Source organism: Rhipicephalus microplus, chromosome 4 (genome assembly GCF_043290135.1).
Source record: "Rhipicephalus microplus isolate Deutch F79 chromosome 4, USDA_Rmic, whole genome shotgun sequence".
Classification (NCBI taxonomy): Eukaryota; Metazoa; Arthropoda; class Arachnida; order Ixodida; family Ixodidae; genus Rhipicephalus; species Rhipicephalus microplus.
Genome location: NC_134703.1, coordinates 59,537,341 through 59,557,463, shown reverse-complemented (window position 1 = coordinate 59,557,463; position 20,123 = coordinate 59,537,341). Strand labels below are relative to the sequence as shown.

General features: G+C 47.6%; 1 protein-coding gene and 1 non-coding gene across 3 annotated transcripts in view; one reads left to right on the top strand and one right to left on the bottom strand.

Moving 5' to 3' along the window:
• The window catches only part of RabX4 (RAS oncogene family member RabX4), a 150,574-nt gene that overhangs the window by 10,782 nt on the left and 119,669 nt on the right, over positions 1-20,123 (bottom strand). For both annotated transcript variants that reach the window (XM_075892826.1, XM_075892825.1), the window contains exons 4-5: positions 2,762-2,839; positions 135-224 (exon numbers count right to left, since the gene is read on the bottom strand). In XM_075892826.1, the coding sequence (XP_075748941.1) occupies positions 135-224; positions 2,762-2,839 (168 nt within the window). The remainder of the gene's footprint in view (positions 1-134; positions 225-2,761; positions 2,840-20,123) is intronic.
• On the top strand, positions 16,038-16,111 carry TRNAI-AAU (transfer RNA isoleucine (anticodon AAU)). The gene has a single exon. It is a non-coding gene; the product is annotated as a tRNA-Ile (tRNA).

The window sequence follows — 20,123 nt, the reverse complement described above, 5'->3', positions numbered from 1 at the left end:
ATCGATTATGAACTTTTGCATGGAGTGGATGCGACATCGAGATATACGAATGTACGGCGGACATTGAGTTCGTATAGTGACTGAATTGCGTCTTATGGAAGAGCTGCAACCTCCCGGGCAGACGTCCTTCTCACCTTTTCTCCCCGGTCCTTCTCCACTTGGCGCGCATGCGTCGCGTCACACTTGTTTCCCACAAGGACTTTGACCACCTCGGGTGACGCGTTCTGAGAAAAGGGAGGATAGGAACAACGGATGTAGTATATCAAACGAGGAAACACGGTACAAATACCATACTGCCCTGCCACTCTATACAGTGTATATACCCATACTGTTCATATACACCGTATAATACACCATATGACCCTTATCTCATTTAACTATAACAAAAGGACGAACAAACTCTTCGTCCACTACAAAGTGATGTTTACTGCTTCAGTTAGGATGCCACAGAGCACGTAACGTAGGCGAACCGCCCACGTAATACATCATTTCGGGAGATTACAAGGTACACCATCGTTTCGGATCAAGGTATGTGCGGTTCACACGAGCTAAGACTGCCATATGTGGCTGGAGTTGCGGTACAGCAACGGTGTATACGATATAGTTTGACGGTCCAATGCAGCATACAGTCATCACCTTGCCGCTAACATTGTCAACTGATTTACTCGACTAATCCAGTGTTTCTTTGCGACGGAAAAGTGTACAAGGCGTAAAAGTAAACATAAAGGTGTATGAATTTGTTTGCACGTCAGAATGACGTGAAAAATTTTGCTTCAAAGACACGACAGCTTGCGTAAGAAACAGTCGTCCTACCATTTTCCTACTTTCGAGCAATGGGCCCGGTTTTCTTATGTGCAGGATTTCATTTTGAAGTTGCCGTTGGCCGCCTTTGATGAGGTAGTATGCGTTAAAGCAACACTGGGGCCTTTGGGTGTATGTCTTTATTTGCCCAATATGACCATTAATTATGATATATGTATATATATTTATTGTAGCATTATTCACTAATCAGACACACATTCCCACAGTTTTGCTGGGGCCCATCTTCGGAGAAGGGGGGAGGCTCCGAATGTTTTCATCATTTTTCTTTAAGCTTTTTTTTTTTCACCAGCATCTTGGGAATCGAATATTTTTTGTTCCTCAACACCAACGGACCCCCTCTTCCTTCACCCCTTGCTGTTGCGCCATCAGAGACTGCTGCGGAACTTGTGACGTCACCATTTTGTTCTCTTACTTCCACGGTGTGACGCAAGGCCGGCTGACCGAACAACCTTTCCTGCATGCTCACCCTCGGTTCCTTTTGCTGGTGCCGCGAGCCCAAAGAAATGCCGCGTCCAAGCGGCTTTCGAGTGAAAGCGCCTTCCCTAAGCATACCGCGCGCCCTCGTGGGCCTCCCCCGCTATACATTCGAGGGCGCGGTATAAGAGTTTGTCAAGCAAATCCCGGGCTGAATGCGACTATAAGTCCCAGGCACGAGCCGGAATGCGGATCGACCGTCCTAATGCTAAGAGGATTGCCAGGCCGCCGGGCGGCGGTGCATATCACAGGAAGGCTGCTCGCGCGCGTCGCGACAAGAAAGGAAGCGCAGCGGAAGCTCAGCAGCAATCAGTCCCGGCGCCTTCAGAGGGTCGCGGTCGTTCCGGGAGGCGCACCTTCGGAATTGCGTCTTCGCGAAGACATTCCTGCCGTGATCTGTCGCAATTACTACGCTAAAGAAAGGCACCGAACTGGGCTGGTTCGCAGTACATCATCAAACTAAAAACAGCGCTGTAGACATGGGACGGTAATAGAACGACAGCCTTTGTAAACGTTCTAGTATGTTTGTGCATCGCATTCTCGAGGTGATCTGTAGCAAGACAAATGAAGGGAACACGACACCACCAGTGGATCATTTAGGGCGTGGAGCGTCACTTTCCAATAAAACACAGCCTTTTAAATTAAGATTGTAAGGGATTTGAGCGCATGACATTGATGTCGTAAGGCCTCTGTACGTGCCTTTTATATTTATGGCGAACGCGGACTGTGAGGCTCATGGCGTCTTCTTCGTAGAGGGCCTTGTGAAATTAGTTTTTTATGCATATCGCAATTACTTGATTGATTGATATGTGGGGTTTAACGTCCCAAAACCACCATTTGATTATGAGAGACGCTGTAGTGGAGGGCTCCCGAAATTTCGACCACCTGGGGTTCTTTAACGTGCACCCAAATCTGAGCACACGAGCCTACAACATTTCCGCCTCCATCGGAAATGCAGCCGCCGCAGCCGGGATTCGAACCCGCGACCTGCGGGTCAGCAGCCGAGTACCTTAGCTACTAGACCACCGCGGCGGGGCTCGCAATTACTTGAATACGGTGAAAGAAAATATAAATATTTAAAGAAACGATGGAATTAGACAACGCGACCGCCCAGTTATGCGTACATTGGTGCCGTCTTATGAACCGCGCCATCTTTTAATTTGCTGTACCATCTCAGAAACAATTAACAAGCTGTCTTCTATTACATTAGGTGACACTTTAATTTAATCAGCGTTTTTGTTTAGCAGGCACTCCACGAAAACTGGAAACAAAATCTGGGTGTGCTTGTGCGGAAGTACTGCAATGGCAACATTGTGTAGGACCGACACACCACGACTTTTAATATATATAGAACAGCGAGAAAACAAAAAACAAACATACAAAAAACACTGCTCGAGCCAACGATTATTAGCACCCATAATATCTATCCGTACAAACATTGGCTAGGACGGAGTCTCCGACTTACCTCTTCGATATTCCTGAACCAGTAGGAAAGGTGGTTAAATGAATCCATGTTTGTGACGTCGTACATGATTAAGATGCCCTGAAAAAAGCAAACAATAACAGAAAGACACAATGACAATCATCGACTAAGCGGTCGTATAAATAACAGCCGCTTTCATAAGTATCTGCTTTTTTATTTAAGGAAATCAACGACAAGCACTGAAACATAGGGACACACAATCAATTTTCCAAATTATACTCAATCGCTCAAGGTATGCAAGATTGGAGGTTCTCGAGGCGTAATTATTAGCGAGTTGTAACATTAGTAGATGCAAACGCGTCTAAGCGTACTCAGATGTTTATATAATCAACGCATGTGCACACGTGCTTACAAAATGAGCTATGCACGCGCAAGTTCTCTAGCATGTGCTGAACAGATTGCTTCAGCCACAAGTCTCACGTCCATGATTTCAAAATAAATATATATTTTTTTCGCTTCGGGCAAGCTATGAGACTAGATTGCCAGTTACATTTCTGAAGAAGCGAACTGTCATTGCGAGGCAAAATACAGAGCAAACAGCCACTATCGCAACCACGTGCATTTGTGACTTTCATAATAAAGTTTCATTCGAGCATGACGGCATTAGTCCTAAAACTGCAGGTCCAAAAATCGACAGGAAGTGGAAGTATGCGTCTCCATGACTCCCGAAAAACATTCCCGCTTATTTTCCGTTTCAGGCGAAAACAACTGGGAATTCGTCTCACCGGTTCGTGCAATGTTTTTATCGCGATAGAGTTAAAGAGCCTGTTTCGTAGAAATTCCGGGGTGGGCGCCGACGTCGTTGTCTGTGTGAGCGAAAAATCATCTTGTGCGTGAGCGAAAAATCGAGAAAGATGAAAAAAAATCACAGCATATCCACGGTGTGAATGATGACGAGAGGGCCGGGCGAGGCGTCCGTCAGCCCGTCCGTGCTTCCGTCCGTTCGTTCTTGCTTCCGTCCGTCCACGCGACCATCCTTGCGTCCATCTATCCATCTGTATGTCTGTTCGTGCGTCCATCCGTCAGTACGTCCGCGCGTATATCTATCCGCCTGTCCGTCTGCTGGTCTGTCTGTCCGTCCATGTGTGCTTCCATCTAGTGAACACTCCTAGTACCACCATCTCCCATCCACTGTGACTACGTATACTACTACAGGAACACAAGGGATGAACAGACCCACGCCTTGAGAAGCTTCACCCCTAATAATATTAAAAAAAATAAAAAAATTCTTCGTCTGTGTAGGAATCGAACGTTGGTTTTTTGCGTGACAAGCTGGTGTTCTAGCGCATATCCACGTGTTTGCTTGGGAATGCAGCAATAATAACTTCCTCTGCTTGGGAATGCAGTGAAAGTAACTTTCATATACTTTACAAACACACGAGTCCTGTATAAATTATTCGCAATGCAATATGAAATATTGCTGTACTATTGCGTGGTACAAGCGTACATTATCATCGGGCCTCAGAACATCTGATTATCATAATGTCTTCATGATTTAAAGCCGGTCATCCACTACAAAAGGCACATACGTTACTGCACGTAGTCTCTTTAAGGCCACGCATTGAGTGCATGACAGGTTCGAAAGTATATCATGCACTAAGTGTTTGAACTACGATATAGAGACATGATATCGCTATCGCATTCAATTCTTAAAGGCGATGCTAAAATATCCCCCTCTTTTTATTGCACTCCTCGTAAAAACAGACAGTTTAAAGGCGCACTTCTAGGCTTCCGCGCACTTCTAGGCGGATGCACTATCTATACAAATGACACTGCACGGTTAGATGATTATACGCAGAATGAGTTATTTAGGCTCCCAAGTTCAGGAGCGACGCTACAAAGAAAACAAGTTGAGTACAGGGGTGGCACGTTGCAAGCCAGTAGCTCGGAAAACAAGGCAGGCGGCTCTCGAATGCGCGCAGTACACAGGCAAAGCGCGCGTGTACGCGTATTCTTTTTGCACGTCATCAAAGAAAGCGACCAACCCTGAATCGGACAGGTGAAGAAGCTTATTCAGCCGGGGCAATTACGGACGCGTTTACACAGCATATGTACAGTGGGCACAGCTTGCTGGAACGTATACCGTTCTTAAAGGCGGCTCTTATATGTTCCAGTGCACACACGGGCGTGCTACCCGCAATGTAGCCGCTTCCGTGCTCATCGAAGCGTTCCATCTTCCGGGTCCATCATAGCAGCAAGCATTTAGCACCGCTTTTAAGCGCTGCAACCATCATCGTGTGTCTACCTAACGGTGCGTAACAGAACGGGGAGGTGATCGACGCACTGAGCAGCTTCTGCAACTTAACTTGCTCCGAGACCCACAACGCGTTACACGGTTAGCGCCGCACGTGGGAACTGTAAACGCGCGAAGCGCTGAAAGCATCGTCTCCTTAGAAAACAAAGGGCTTGCTTGTATACATGCTGGCTGTGCTCACAGACGCGCCGCCATGGCTGTATGGTCGGGAACAAATTGGACGTGAGACGTTCTCGCTTCTTGCGACATGGTTAGCACGCTATATTTGTACTTATAGAGGCGGTTCGGATATAGCCGGAAGTTTTTATCCGACCCAGTCGTGCGAGTTGCCTCGCACGGCGGGGTCCAACGATGAGCGATGAGTCTACGCTTACAACGAGTTTATGAGCAGGGCTTGTACATTTGCTCCTACTTTTAAAGGAGCAGTGACATCAACTTGACTGATGTCACGTCTTTTGCGTTAAGGCCTAGTAGCTATTGATCCCCTAGTAACGAGGTACTAACATTGCAACAAATGGACGAATAATATATGTAATATTGATTAATATGACCAGTATTGAACCTAATTCAAGACGGATGCAAGGTCCGCCAATTTTCCGCGCTGCCAAGCGGTCACATCCCGCGGTTCCGCCCCGTCGGATCACGTGGCCTCACGAAATGGTGACACAGCCTGCAGCTGACGTTTTGTCTGTTCGGTGCGCACTTATTGTCGTCGCAGCCCTCATCAGCGTTCGCAAGCGCCGATGAACACTGAGCAACATGGAATCACGGCAATTTGCGGTGTAGCGAATCATTTTTTTAGTTCGATCCTCTTCTGAACAGCGATTCGGAAATTGAATTGAATTGAAAATCAACGCTGGGCCGCGAGCAGCGACGAGGCAGCTGCGTGGAAATGCACGCATGGGTCACGCTGGCTGGCAAGACGCACGAACGCTGCGTGCGTGTTACTTGTTCGCGATGATCGTATAGCTCCAAATAAACATATTCACGCTCACGGAACCACGCGTAACAAATCACCCGAAGCTGCACAACGAAAACGCTATAGGTTGACACGAACGCGCTGCACGAAGCAAGCGAAACAAAGACTTTGAAGCCGTCAGTGGATCAGAGGGCCCGGCGAAGCTCTTTGGGTCACCTCAGCATTGCTGGTACCGACCTACAGGGACACTAAAAAAATGAAACGCTTGCTGAACACATTGACACGCTGAAGTGTCAGTGCCCCTTTTGGCATGTTTTCAAAGAACGATTCCTGGGCGCTTACATAATCAGCCGTGACCCCCTTGCTCACAACTAATAGAGAAAATGATACGCCCGTGCAAGTTCGGTTTTTCTGCGTCTACTCGCTATAGGCTACGCATTGGAAGACTCGGTTTTGCTGCGCCTGCTCGCTAGGCTGTGTGTTCTGGCGCTACCATCAGATATCTTAAACTGCGTTGCCGGGTGCCTATTTAGGCAGCCAGGCGTCGCCGGGATGTAGGCACTGCGATGGCAACACTAATTTGTCGACGTTATCGCTGCTCGCTCATCGTCGCTAGGCGTCAGAGGCGTGGCCTTAGGAGCTTCCTGAACACGTCAAGATACTCACCAAATAGAATAACTTCTGCGTAATGCACGAGATTCATGCTTCGCTAAAAAACTCGTGCGTACCAAGCAATATAATGAACGCCGCATCTCGAGTGTGAAATTCGGTGTCACTGCTCCTTTAAATGATGAATGCTTGCCTAAATGAGCCCGTATTTTTGTTTGAGCCTACACGTGTTCGTGAGAAGATTACACAAAGCTGTAATGTAAAGACACGTGTACGCGAGGTGGTTAGCCTTATAGTTTACCGAGAAAAGAAAATATGAACCAAGCCCCCGAAGGGAACCCTGATGGGATGCGAAGCAGCAGCGGTGCGCAGGGCGTTGAGCCAGTTGAAATGGGCGTCGACGCAAGTGTCGGAAGAACAGTTTGAAGCGAAACTCGGTGTAGTGTTTACTCGAGTAAATATTTGTTTAAAGCGCAAAGCCACGGGAAGCGGGTTGGGTTTCGTATAAGTTTCATCGCAGATAAACTATCCGAAAAAGTAGACAGATTCAGTCACGCGTCCGCAGCAGCCGCACGGACGCAGCCTGCTAGCCATTTGCAATGGCAGGCCGCGTCCGTGCGGCTGTATGCGAACGCGCTACTAAACAGAGAGTCTTAGTGATGGGTACCCAAGCGGCTTGCGTACCCAGGACGTTGGGGCGGCGCCTAACAGATGCGTCGCAAGATCGCTGGGGCGATGGGGCCATGCGTCCGCGCTGCCATAAACAACGCTGTCACCACTGACCTCCTAGCGGAGATAAGCTGCCCTGGCGCATCATGTTAACCGTGATGTCACTCACCTTCACGGTGAGCCACACTTCGCACTCACCTTCACTGGCAGCGGATCAATAGTGTTTAATTGTTTCAGCCAGATTACCAAAGCTAGAATGGCCTAGAACATAGAAGCCAAAAACGTGCGAGCCCCCGACTAGCTGAATGTGTGGCGCCTTCTAGCGGGGTCATGGTGAACCAGGCAATCACAAAACTGTTATTGCAGAAACAGTGTGCATTGTACGTCTCGTGCAAAAACTGCGCAGCGGCGTTATTACAACTGAGTTACTTTTTTAAATCATTTTCACTTCGAAAACATTACGCGTAAGCCAACGTGTTCATGACTGTAGTTGGACGAAGTGTAACAAGACGTCGACAACATCGTTACAGTAACCTTGTTTTTTTTTTCACCTTTTTGCCTAAACCAGGATACTGTACACGATAAAAACAAAAGTCTCGCGATTTTGCCGCAACGGCGATTCAAAAATATGTAAGTTAAATGCAGTTAGCATCACCATTTATTGTTCGCGAGAACGTAAAGGTATACACGTTTACGTACGTACGTAAACGTTTACGTATGAGGAGCTCAAAACGTTGGAAGACATGCGTTTCGGTAAGACGGTAAACGCAAACCGGTATCCCGTAACACGTTGAAGTAAAGAAGTATACGTACAAGCTAAAAGTTACACAGAGTTACACGTTACACCGTTGTTCTGTTGTCGCGCTTGTCGGAACTACGACAGGCCGCCTGGATTGCTTGCGATCGACGGTGCCAGCTTCAGTTGCAACTGCGGCACATACGAAAAAAAAAAGATTTTTTTTGTTTCGGGTTGATAACTGTCATATTAATTAAAAATAATTTATTTAAAGTAGTTTACTTCATGCCACTATGCATGTTTAATTTAACATTTTAAATCGTAAAAATACTTAAACAATACTTACGCGACAAGACGATATGGCGCGGCGAGCGCATGTGACCTTCGTGCGGCTCGCGTTTGCGTGCGCAGTGCTATAAGGCATTCTAATTGGGTATGGGTTGGGTACGCAACGCCGCGCGCCCCCAAGCCGGCAACGCCCCAAGAGCTTGCGTACCCAGCACTAAAACTCTGTATTCTGTCTTGTGTTCCCACTCGCCGTGGGGTCGAGCGTTGAGGGCGGTGGAGAGGGTGGAGTGAGAGAGAAGTGTGTTGTGAGCGGACAGAGGAGCCGGCAGCTGCTTCGGGTGAGGGAGAAAGTGACGTCAACGCGCATCTGAGACTTGACCTACTTGGAGCCGATCCAATACCTGCGGCGAGGGAGTTGTGCGTACACATGGGACAGTGTTACACGGGCTGCTACACACAGCTGCTTCGCATCTGAAATGACAACTACCGTAGTATATCTTGTTGCGGACGGCAGTTTACTGCGTATTAACCAAAGCAGCTGGGTATATAGGTCATTGCGTAGTTGAAGCACGACGCGCGCGCATCACTTGACCCGATATGTGAGCGGATTAAGACAGAATAACTATAGCAGGATTGATTTTAATTAGCTTCGAAATATCTGTGCACGTGCGAGATAACGGTGATACGTGCCTAAGGTTCATCCGGCGAGTTAGCGCTGGCTTAGGCTGCGCGGATGCAACTTTTTACCTCAAAGCATTTACTGCGGCGCATAGAACATTCTTCCTTACGAACAACACCGAGGCGAGGCAAAGGAAATTGTATATGCATGGTATCGAACGGCAAACTTTCTTTTCACCGAGGGCATATGTTATTGAAGAAAATCTAGCCTCCCGATGCGCGGAAAAAGGGTTGTATGTAGAATAAACCGCAACCCGACTCCGTGGCTTGCTGCTGCTGCGGCGCGTTAACCGAAGGTAGCACAGTTCGTCCTCGTCTTCTTCGGTCTTTTTCCAACAGTTCGCACGAATTGTGCGAGCGTTCTTCATGTTCTTAGCCTAAAACGAGGGGCTCCGCAGTGATCATCCAGGCCAGCAGTGTAGCATGCATGCAGAGGCGTCGGCTTTGCCGCTGAGTGAAACACGCGGAAGCACACCGGCCGATCACTGAAGCGCTATTTGGAACAATCGAATGCATGTATGCGGCGAACATTGTATGGCTGATCATTTCCCACTCTCTACCGCAAAGCACAACGCACCGAACGCAACAACGGCACTTCGCTATTGGTCGGCTCTACCACTGTGCGAAGAACGTAACGGCACCAAATGGAATTCCGCGGCACTGTGTGTGTTGGTTTATTAATACTTGCGAAGCGAAAGTACATCTCTTCAAACCGACGGGCGTCGAAAAAGAAAAAAAAAAGGGGGGGGGGGGTAGAGGTGTAGATGAAGCGCCCTCTTTGCCGTACAGTTTTCATCAGGACAAGTACCGTTGTTAGCGGTCGTTTCTGGAAATGGGGGTAACGTTTCCTTATGCACGGGGATCTATTTTCGACACGCGTTGACGCACTGCATGATTACCTGCATCCGCAGAGCCGCATAAAAGCGCCAGTTTCTGTTGAACGAGTGTACTTCCTGACTGGCTCCCAGTGCTATAGTCAAAAAATGGTATGGGCTACTGTATAGGGATTGCTACTCGAATCTGTGCTCATTGCTGCGGGGCTGCAGCTACAGTGGTGAGCTGGCGGACCTGAAGTCAAAATCGAGGTACGTGGTAAGGTGTGTCGGATCCAGGCTGCAGATGAAAACAACTCGCTTTTCGAGACAAGCGAGTCGCGATATGAAAAAGATAACGGCAAAAGAAAGAAAAGAAAATTGGAAAGATAGGCCTCGGGACAATCAAAACGAACCAAAGAAAGAAAGGTGGCACGACGCGAACAGATCTCGCCGTTTTGCTTGCGTAGTCATTTAATCAACCTTAGTTCAATTTGTATTATATAAAGAGACATCGCGCTCTGAGATCAGTCCTTGTTTTTTATCGCCGAATAGGTTTTAGGAAACAAATGGTATAGCGAGGTATTGCGACGACGTGACGGCGAGGAAGCCGGTATCAAGCTGCGGTCTCTGCGGCGACACAGGAATCGGCGGCGGTACAGGTGATCAACCCACGCTAACTGAAAAACGAAAATGCTCGACAACAGCGGGCTATATATTCACAGTGTGGCGGGGCCGTAAATGGGTACGCGTAACAGTGGTGTATACAGCATCTTCCGGGTCCCTTCTTGTTACTTTTATTGTGTGTTTCCTACTTTTCGCTCTCTGTTGATGGTCGCTGATGAGTGATATAGCATCCGGTTTTGCGAAACCACTCGGCTCCCATGCCGCCGCCAGCCGATGTCTATACATAGTGCACTTTCGTGGTACCGTTATCGTGCTTCAAGCGTCGCAGACGTTAACCCTCGAGTGGGCGTGGTGGCGTCGCTCAGCGCAGGAAAGCGAATCTTATCGGCGGAAATGACGGACGAGGTCCGGGGAGCCGCTGCCAGCGGCGTTACTGTCCCTCGTCCATTGTCACCTGAACGAGAGAGCTTGCTTCGTCGACGTGTAGTCGGCACGCCCCAGGCGAGGAAAGCTCAGGAGGCACACCTGCACGAAGGTGTGCGTGTGTGTGTGAGAGAGAGAGATAGAGCTGCTTGTCAGTTTCCATGATAGGGAACCCAAGGCGCCGATTCCACGTTTTTCATTTCGTTCTCTATTTCGTTTTGTTTTGTCTCTCTCTCTGTCTGCGTCAGAGGAGCGAGATTGGAGTGAGTCAACGTTCTGCTCTCGTAAAACGTGTTTCACACCCTGAAGCAGGTGTTCGCCACAATAGGAATACGTTGATATGGGAGCTTTGGACGAAAGACATCGTATCACTGCTACAATGCGCATACAAGTGTGTGTACGCGCGTGCGAGCACATACATACATACATACATACATACATACATACATACATACATACATACATACATACATACATACATACATACATACATACATACATACATACATATATACATACATACATACATACATACATACATGAAATAGGGTAAGCAGCACTGCAGCCACTATTGACATGTCACGAGGATTAGCGTCAATTCGAAAAGTAGTTCCGAAACCTGGTGTAGCTCTGTGGTAAAATGCTTCATTGCTACGCAGAATGCTTGGGTTTGATTCCAGCTGGGACCCTGACATTTATTCTTTGCATTCGTCGCGTCGACGCTATACCGATGTCGGGTATTTCTTAAAGTTCGCGCGTTAAAATTGCCCATGTGTGTTCTCGTCGTTCCTGGGTAGATACCAAGTGTAAATCACCTGTGGCACATACCCACTTATCAGTGGCTCATACCCGCCCCTGGGTATGTGACACTGTGTGGCCGGAAATGTTTGACGACGTACGTGACGGGATTGCGACATTATTCGTGTCTTGACCAGCACGTCATATTCGTCAAACCATCTTACCCTCCCATGCTAATTTTTCTTCACGCCAAGTTAAGGTGATGACCATGAAAGCACCCAAACGTAAGCAGTTAGATAGATAGATAGATAGATAGATAGATAGATAGATAGATAGATAGATAGATAGATAGATAGATAGATAGATAGATAGATAGATAGATAGATAGATAGATAGATAGATAGATAGATATGCTCAAAGTCGCCGAAGTTCGCTAATAAATGCTTCGCATTTAATGTACATTGCGCAAGTACGTCTTCTATACTGAAGTTATGCATGTTCTTGGCAAGTTGGTTAAACATATTGAAGACATATTTTAAACTGCGCGATGAAGACATGTTTGAGACATAGAACGCTCACAAACAAAGCGCAGGATTGTGCTTCGTTTGTGGCCGTTCTGTGTCTATCGTTTTGTCTTCTTCGCGCAGTTTAAAAAGTGTCTTCAACGCCTTCTTCTATGGGCACCGATCATTCCAAGAGCGTCTCGTTGTGACTAATGTGAAGAGTAAGCTGACATATACTGCATCGTGAATCAAACAGTCCGCGAAGAAAACAGCACTTTGGTGCCGTTTTCTGTTCTTGAGCCGCCTTAAATACGCGAGCTATATTCAATGTACCGTCTCGCATGAGGGTGTGGTTGTTGTGTCGCAGATGCCATGTCGCAATGCCCATGCAACCGAATACAGATGTGCAGCGGTATACAGATGCTGACCTTCAGCTAGGCAGCTGTTCTTGGCACGCAAGAGCATATACACGTTCCACTCTGTCTTTTGTTGTTATATTTATCTCTTTGACGAAGTGCCAATGCGTCCCACTTTCGTCGCCGCGTCGTCTTCCTATATGTCATTACTTGCAGCTGCCGCTCGACGGCCCCCGTGAAAAGTGCATTTGCGTATTCTGGGACCGTGCGAACGACGCGGATGTCACCTCTCTTTGCTTTACGGTACGCGTTGCAGCCAGTTCCTGCTTTCGAGCTCCTTGAAGTCAGGTGTATCGTATACACGTGGCGCAAGATATGCGCACGAACTGTTAAGAGATGTACACGATACAATGTCCTTGACGCCAGTTAAGCAGCTTCTCTTGTCTCGGCTAGCCCTTAATCATTCATCAATGAAGCCTGTTACTATCGCCAGATGCGTATCAGTATCACGTAATGCACACGTGAAGTCAGTAGTTCGTCGAAACACGTTACACGGCAAATCATTTCGGAAAGTTGGACGAAATAAGAAGCACGAAGAGGCGAGGAAAATCGACACGAACTTCTTGGAAAGAAATTTTGGCATTTGACGGAAAGTTCATCCTTGCCGGCATGAAAATGCAAAAATATCAGAGCGATGTACAGACAGCACAGCATAGAACCCGACCTTTCCGGATAGCGATGGCTGAAGCGCTAAACCTTGGATCTTACCCGACTGACTGCGGACAATACAGCCTGCTCGGGCACCGGTGGAAAGCCTCGCACACAATTCCCGGATGGCTTGAGCTTTGGGCGACAACCTCGCAGATGATTAGTTGACCTAAGTTTTTTTTTTTCGTGTGTTCATCAGCGAATTGGTCCTCTCACGAAAGTAATCACTAGTCGCGATCAGCATAGCATCGTTTTTCGTCCTTGAAAGCGGTTCTTGCTGTTCTTAGTCTTGTAGTATCTTCTGCAAACACCACGCCATACACAGAGATGGTCGCGAAGGTTCTTCCCTTGTCAGATGCCTGTGTAAACCACCGCTCCAGAAGACCAAACTTGAAGATTTATGACGGCCTCCGATGGCGTGATCCTCGAGTCAGACTTGCGTGTCAACATGCATGACGGAAAGATTGCTGCTTCTCGTGCATAGACTATGTATGAGATAGATCGGCTTACCATTCAGCATTACCATCCAAACCAGGACGGGATTCGCCTCCGTTGAACGCATAGTACAAACGAAATGGTTGCGCGGGACGCTGCGTGCGTTTGTTCTGGAGCTTCGATGTCGGAAGGAAGGATACAGCATAAGAGGAGTCTTACCTCGTGTCGTGGTATTGGAACGTTAAAGTCCAACAATCATTAAGACGAGTGTTTCCACATGAGCCCTTCCACAACGGCGACGGATAGCTGGAGAACTTATGGGATTGTTTAATTAAAATTTGGTGCCCTGCACTCAGCTCACATCTACACGCTACACTGATGTTATTGACATGTGGTGATGTGCTGCCGAAAAAGACGCGTGGGACCTGAGTAAGAGCTGGGAACTGAGTATGTGAGTAACCTGCAGCCTGCTACTGGCCTTCCAATTGATCTAACGAGCTTAATGATTGAATGAATGAATCATTAACGAATGAATGAATAATTACTCGGCTTTACGACGCTTGACAACACGCGTTGACAAATTTCCTCCACACAAACGAAGCCCGTGAATTAAATAAATCACGCGTCGCATTTGCTACTACCTTCAGACACATTCACGCTCGAATTATACACGCTTTCCTCAGCGAGAAGCGGTTATATATAAGCGATACAGCGACTACCCTGAACATATTGCTCCTCATAGATGCTCGCCTGATTGCACTCCTACGCGAATAATTTCATATTTTACTACAATATTATAAAAAAAAGTCCGGTGAGTCTGGTAAAAAAAAATTTCGTGAGTGTGAGTCCGAGTGAGCCATAAAGGTGTACAATGTATGCCATGAGTGAGTCTGTGTGAGCTCCACAATTTTTGCTGAATATCACCAGCGATTGGTGCTGAGTAGTTTCCTCTGTCTTTCACTCCACCCAATCATCAAGTAAAAGTATTGGGATCTATCTAACTATCTAACTTTTCACGAGGTGGGTTCGAATCCCGGCTGCGGCGGCTGCATTTCCGATGGAGGCGGAAATGTTGTAGGCTCGTGTGCTCAGATTTGGGTGCACGTTAAAGAACCCCAGGTGGTCTAAATTTCCGGAGCCCTCCACTACGGCGTCTCTCATAATCATATAGTGGTTTTGGGACGTTAAACACCACATATCAATCAATCAACTTTTCACGAGGTGCGGGATCTATCTAACTTTTTACGAGGCACGCCATTTCGGGGAGGTCGACGAAGCGCATTAGCCTATGCTTCTGATCACACGTCCTAAAGAGGAGCAGCGTTGCTTCACAATTTCTGCCTGATATGTCAGTTCCTCAAAACAGCCCACTTCCTCCCTTGGTTTCCCAGGTGTTTGTTTTCTGCGTTTACGAAGTTTGCTATCCCAGTTTTCACTGAGGTAAAACAAGCTGTTGCCGTTGCGCACCGCGCGCCTTTCATGCGTCAGCGAAACCTGTGTACAAGCGCTTAAGAATGAATATAGGTATACTAATTATGCTCCCAAATATTCGCTTGCAACACAATTAAAACTTTGCGCTGTTCTGTAATACACGCAAGGTCCAATGCCTTGTCTATCTTTCTCTCTTTTTTTTATTTATCAAAGCATGTCTTGTTAAGGCGATAAAGTCACAATCGGTTTCAACGTCATTACTGCATTGGTCAGCATGACTACGAGCGTCTTTTGATAGCACTTCAATATTAGACACATTTAACACTAATAAAATCGTTTGCTCAGCACCTTCTCAAAAAAAAAAGTAAAAACCGCAAATAAAACAGACGGAAGCAGAGTGCCGCGGTAGCAGATCGGTCCAAAGATAATCACTCACGTAATGCGGAAGTCTTCGTATTGGCTTTCACCTGTCGAAATCTGTTTTTTTTTTTAGTCCCCTCTATTTTACTTGTTTCTACCGTTTCCGCCGCATGAATATTCCAAAGAGTCAGCCGTTCTTTTCTTTTTTTCTACGCTTTCTGCGACTCCCCTGTCTGCCGGTTTCATGTGGTCGCCTTGCATCCGTCCCTTTTAGTCCTCTTCCCGCCCATCACCGGAAATACTTTATTTTCCTGGAACACTCCACAGCGCCATGCGTCGTACTACTGCGGCAAAAACAACAACTTCGACAACCCCCGACGCAACCCTTGACTTGCTTGGAGAGCAGTGACCGCCTCAGTTGAGTCAGGCAAGAAGCCCGTCTGCGAGAAGGGAAAGGCAGAAGCGCTGTTGGTGTTTAGGAGAGCGGGGCGGGCGGTCTGGAAAACGGGCACGCCGCCACGAGCGTGGCTTGCAGCGTGACGCACGAGTCGAGACCGGTTTTCTCAGGCACCTTGAAAGCACGGGAGGAGACGCGGCACAGACACTAATCAGTTCGTCGTCGCTTGTACTCTCGGACAAGCGTTATCGCGTGCGATAGATAGAATCGTTGCGCGAGCGTACGTAACCTCCTAGAAGATGCAATGTGCATGGTGGCCTGCTAGCTCAGTCGGTTAGAGCGTCGTGCTAATAACGCGAAGGTCGTAGGTTCGATCCCTGCGCAGGCCAGGCTATTTTTTTTTGTTTTTTTTCCTCAGCGAAGCTGTTACGGTGTACTCATGGTGCACCCCGTTTACGGGGAAATAATGACTACGATGATGACCGAAACGTGAGAGTACGTTCAAATCTATAGACTAAAATAAACTCTCATGACACTTTTTAGTCCTAAGTTTCTGATGTTAGAAACCACAAACTGCCCCGACGTTTCAGGACCAAACGTCGGCTGCCTGTGTGCAAGCTCTGAGCTCCCTGGGCGCTGCCACGGTCCTTTCTGGGCTGTGCAGCTCAGTGTGACTTCCCCAAAATGCACTGCCAAGGCTGTGCCTTTTGCCTTTGAACTCCACCGAGCAGCGCATCGTGGTGGCGCTCCCCCCTCCCTTCTTTTTTAAGGGTCTCACGTGATCTCGCCGCCGCGAATAACTTGCACTTGCGCTCTTACAGCTTCGGTGTGCGATGGTATTCACAGCGTGAAACTTGTCGAAATGTATCAATTTCTCTCTTTGGGAACATGTGAAAGAGGGTAAGTCATCATCATCATCATCAGCCTGACTACGTCCACTGCAGGACAAAGGCCTCTCCCAAGTTCCGCCAGTTAACCCAGTCCTGTGCTTGCTGCTGCCAATTTATACCCGCAAACTTCTTAATCTCGTCTGTCCACCTAACCTTCTGTCTCCCCCTAACCCGCTTCCCTTCTCTGGGAATCCAGTTAGTTACCCTTAATGACCAGCGGTTATCCTGTCTACGCGCTACATGCCCGGCCCATGTCCAAGAGGGTAAGTGTCGGCCGGTAAAGGGGCGTTGCACCTTTTGACGAGAGAATGCCGGCTCGAGCCACCCCTGAAGGTTGAAGAAAAGGGTGCCACCTAAGGTGCCACTTTGCAAAGAACCACTTCTCTCCCAAATGTATACCAAAGATTGCATGCTCAGTGTCTGTGCACGTGCAAACGGACCCTGCCAGCTAACTCAGTCCCTCCCCCACTTGCTTCGTGCCCTTCCCTCTCACCCTTTTTTTTCGGTTAGCACGCGGCTCTAATAACTTGCGAATCGATGATAGGATCGCTAACAATATAGAGAAACAAAGTTGCATCCCTCGAAAAAACGAAATTAACAAATGCATGACACGGGCGCTCAATATTTGAAACGCAGCAAAATGGTCGGGCCTGTTAGCTCAGTCGGCTAGAGCGTGCGAAGGTCGTGGGTTCGATTCTTGCACAGGCCAATTCCTTTCCTTGCTGCCTTCGGGTTCCCGAGTATGGTGTCGCTGATGGTTGAGAAAAGGAATATTGCGATCCACCGAAAAAAAAAGAAAATAAGAAATGCATGACACAGAGATATGCTCAGAACTTGAAATGAATCGAAATGGTCGGGCCTGCTAGCAGGTACTGAAACAAAAAATAAATGGGGGGCCCTCAAGTTTCGCCTTTAATAGTTGAACCCGATAGCGATATCCTGCCCTAGCGCGTACTTCAACCACTTGGTGGATGAAAATTTATTCGAGCTTGCTATCCCCCCTTACGTAAACTTGAGGGGGCCATGACACGGTCACCCAACAATTTGCGGTTTTCAGCAGAGACTGGAAGTAGAGGATTTGTTATGCCTATAAAAAAGTCAGCCGAAAAATAACATTTCAGCAGGCCCCGGACACTTCGACTGGTTTTGGTATTGAATATAAAGCGACCGCCATTGTTTTGATAGCAGCGAAAATTCAGGAACTTTTGCACGTGTGAACCTATTTTTCCACCCTAAGCACGGATAAAGCGAAATTATGCAATAATGGGTAGAAATAAAATGTTTGCTCGTCTATTTTCTTTCTTTAACACACTGATTGTATCTTTATCCAAACACTGTATTCGTTGCCACGATTGGCGGCGCTGTTGCTCTTATCTGTTCGGCTGCCATGGCAACGCCTCCTTTATTTCAATGCCAGTGCAAACGCGCGCTTCATAACGGGAGTCGTCGGTCCGCCTGTATTACGGGAGTGGTCGTCATGAGAGGTCGCGCTGCTCGCGTCGCACGTGCTGCCGAGCGCTTTCCTCCGGATATGCGATAGACTCGTTTCCCACTCCAATATCGTCCGTCTGTCAGATTAGTTCCTTCGGTCTCCTTATTTTGTGACTCGAAGCAATGCCGCCGCTGCATCACAGTGCTCTTAAAGTCGGCGCATGCAGTTTGTACACTGACGCTTCCCGATTGGTTGCCCGCATAGTGCCACGAACGATGACACGCTATCTCAAAACACCGTATCACTTACAAAGCCAGCGTGACCGCCAACATTGTGATCACGAGGGGTGCTAGATCAACGCTGCCCCATGGATCTGTACACAACTGAACAAAGAATTACTTTATATCATTACCCCGCCACGGTGGTCTAGTGGCTAAGGTACTCGGCTGCTGACCCGCAGGTTGCTGGATCAAATCCCGGCTGTGGCGGCTGCATTTCCGATGGAGGCGGAAATGTTGTAGGCCCGTGTACTCAGATTTGGGTGCACGTTAAAGAACCCCAGGTGGTCTAAATTTGCGGAGCCCTCCACTACGGCGTCTCTCATAATCATATGGTGGTTTTGGGACGTTAAACCCCACAAATCAATCAATCATCAATCATACTTTATATCATTCCCGACGTGAGGCACTGCATGAGGGGCCCTCTTCCTCTTGATCACAAAGCACACGCGAAGGATATAGGCGATGGGCGAGAGGAGAGGATGGTGAACAGCTTAATCGGATGCATCTGTCTGGCACTGATAAAATAGCGGAGGCACTGGCCATGCGGTTCATCTGCTGCTGCCGTTTGTTTCCACTGTGCGAGAGTGGACATTTTTAGAATGCCTTAAAGGTAAAAAAAAAATGGTGTTTGTGAGTTCGAACGCGTTCAAAATGTTAACGAACCCAGGAAAAGGACACAGGGCATAATGCGCTGCTTCGTAATGCCACAACTCTGGAAGAAACAGCTCAGCAAAAGTTTTCCGCTTCCCAGCAGACGAAAAGTAAGCACACGTTTTGTTCGGTATACGAACAAGCAAATGCTATCCTTATCAAAGCAGCTACTGGACGAACCGAAAACTTTTTGTTGTCGCTTCACAGTGATTTTTTGTTTGTCACTGCGCATTTTTCAGTAATTTTGTAAGCTTGTGAAGCTACTTTTGAACCGTTTCTGGTTGATGCCAGCTGACGAGCAGAATGAAATTTCACTTAGGTATCGGTTTTGCTTGCGGCGGCTCTTCATTTGTTCTTCTTCGCGAAGAATTCTTGCAAAGCATGTTCGCTGAATGCGCCTCTTCGACGAACTCGTTCGGCTTAAAAAAATTCCGACGACCAGTTCTTTGTATCGGCATTTCCACTTTTGAATGTTTAAAAAATCAGCCCCAAAAATCCTTTACGTGGCAGTGACTGCTTCCTTTCTGTTTTAAAAGAGGTTCGTGTTACCTTCGCTAAGGCCGAGCCACGCTTCACTTTTCAACCTGTGACATATTGGCTTTTCCCTTTTCGCATTCTCATATTTGTGGTGCTTTTATGTGTTGTTTGTCGACATTTATGGCGGTATTTGTTTTGTTTTTCAGGTGTGACGTATGGAGGAATTACTCCAAAAGGCCAGACCTGAAGGGGGCTCACATGACAGCAATTGTACGGCGGCTACCACCTCTGCTTGGACAACTTCGCCGAAAGTGCTTACGCGAGCCCTGCCGAAACACGGCTCTTGTGGACAGCTGCTCCCGCTGTTGCAGGGGAAGTAGGATGCACGATCGGCGAAGGTAAGAAAAAACAAGTTATTGGTGGTGGTGATTATGTGCGCCGTTGGAATTCATTATCGCGCCTTATCACCTGACGCATGATTCGCTTTCCATATGTATGCATAAGTTCAAGTTGTGTCTTTACATTGAACTTTATGCTACCACCTTAATGTACTTTTACGACTGTATTCCTTCGCTACGTACTTAAACGAGAATGATATGTACCCTATCTTCAAGGACCCTCCCGGGCAGAAGCCACGGCTGCTTTGGTTCAAGAACACAACGTTCAAAAG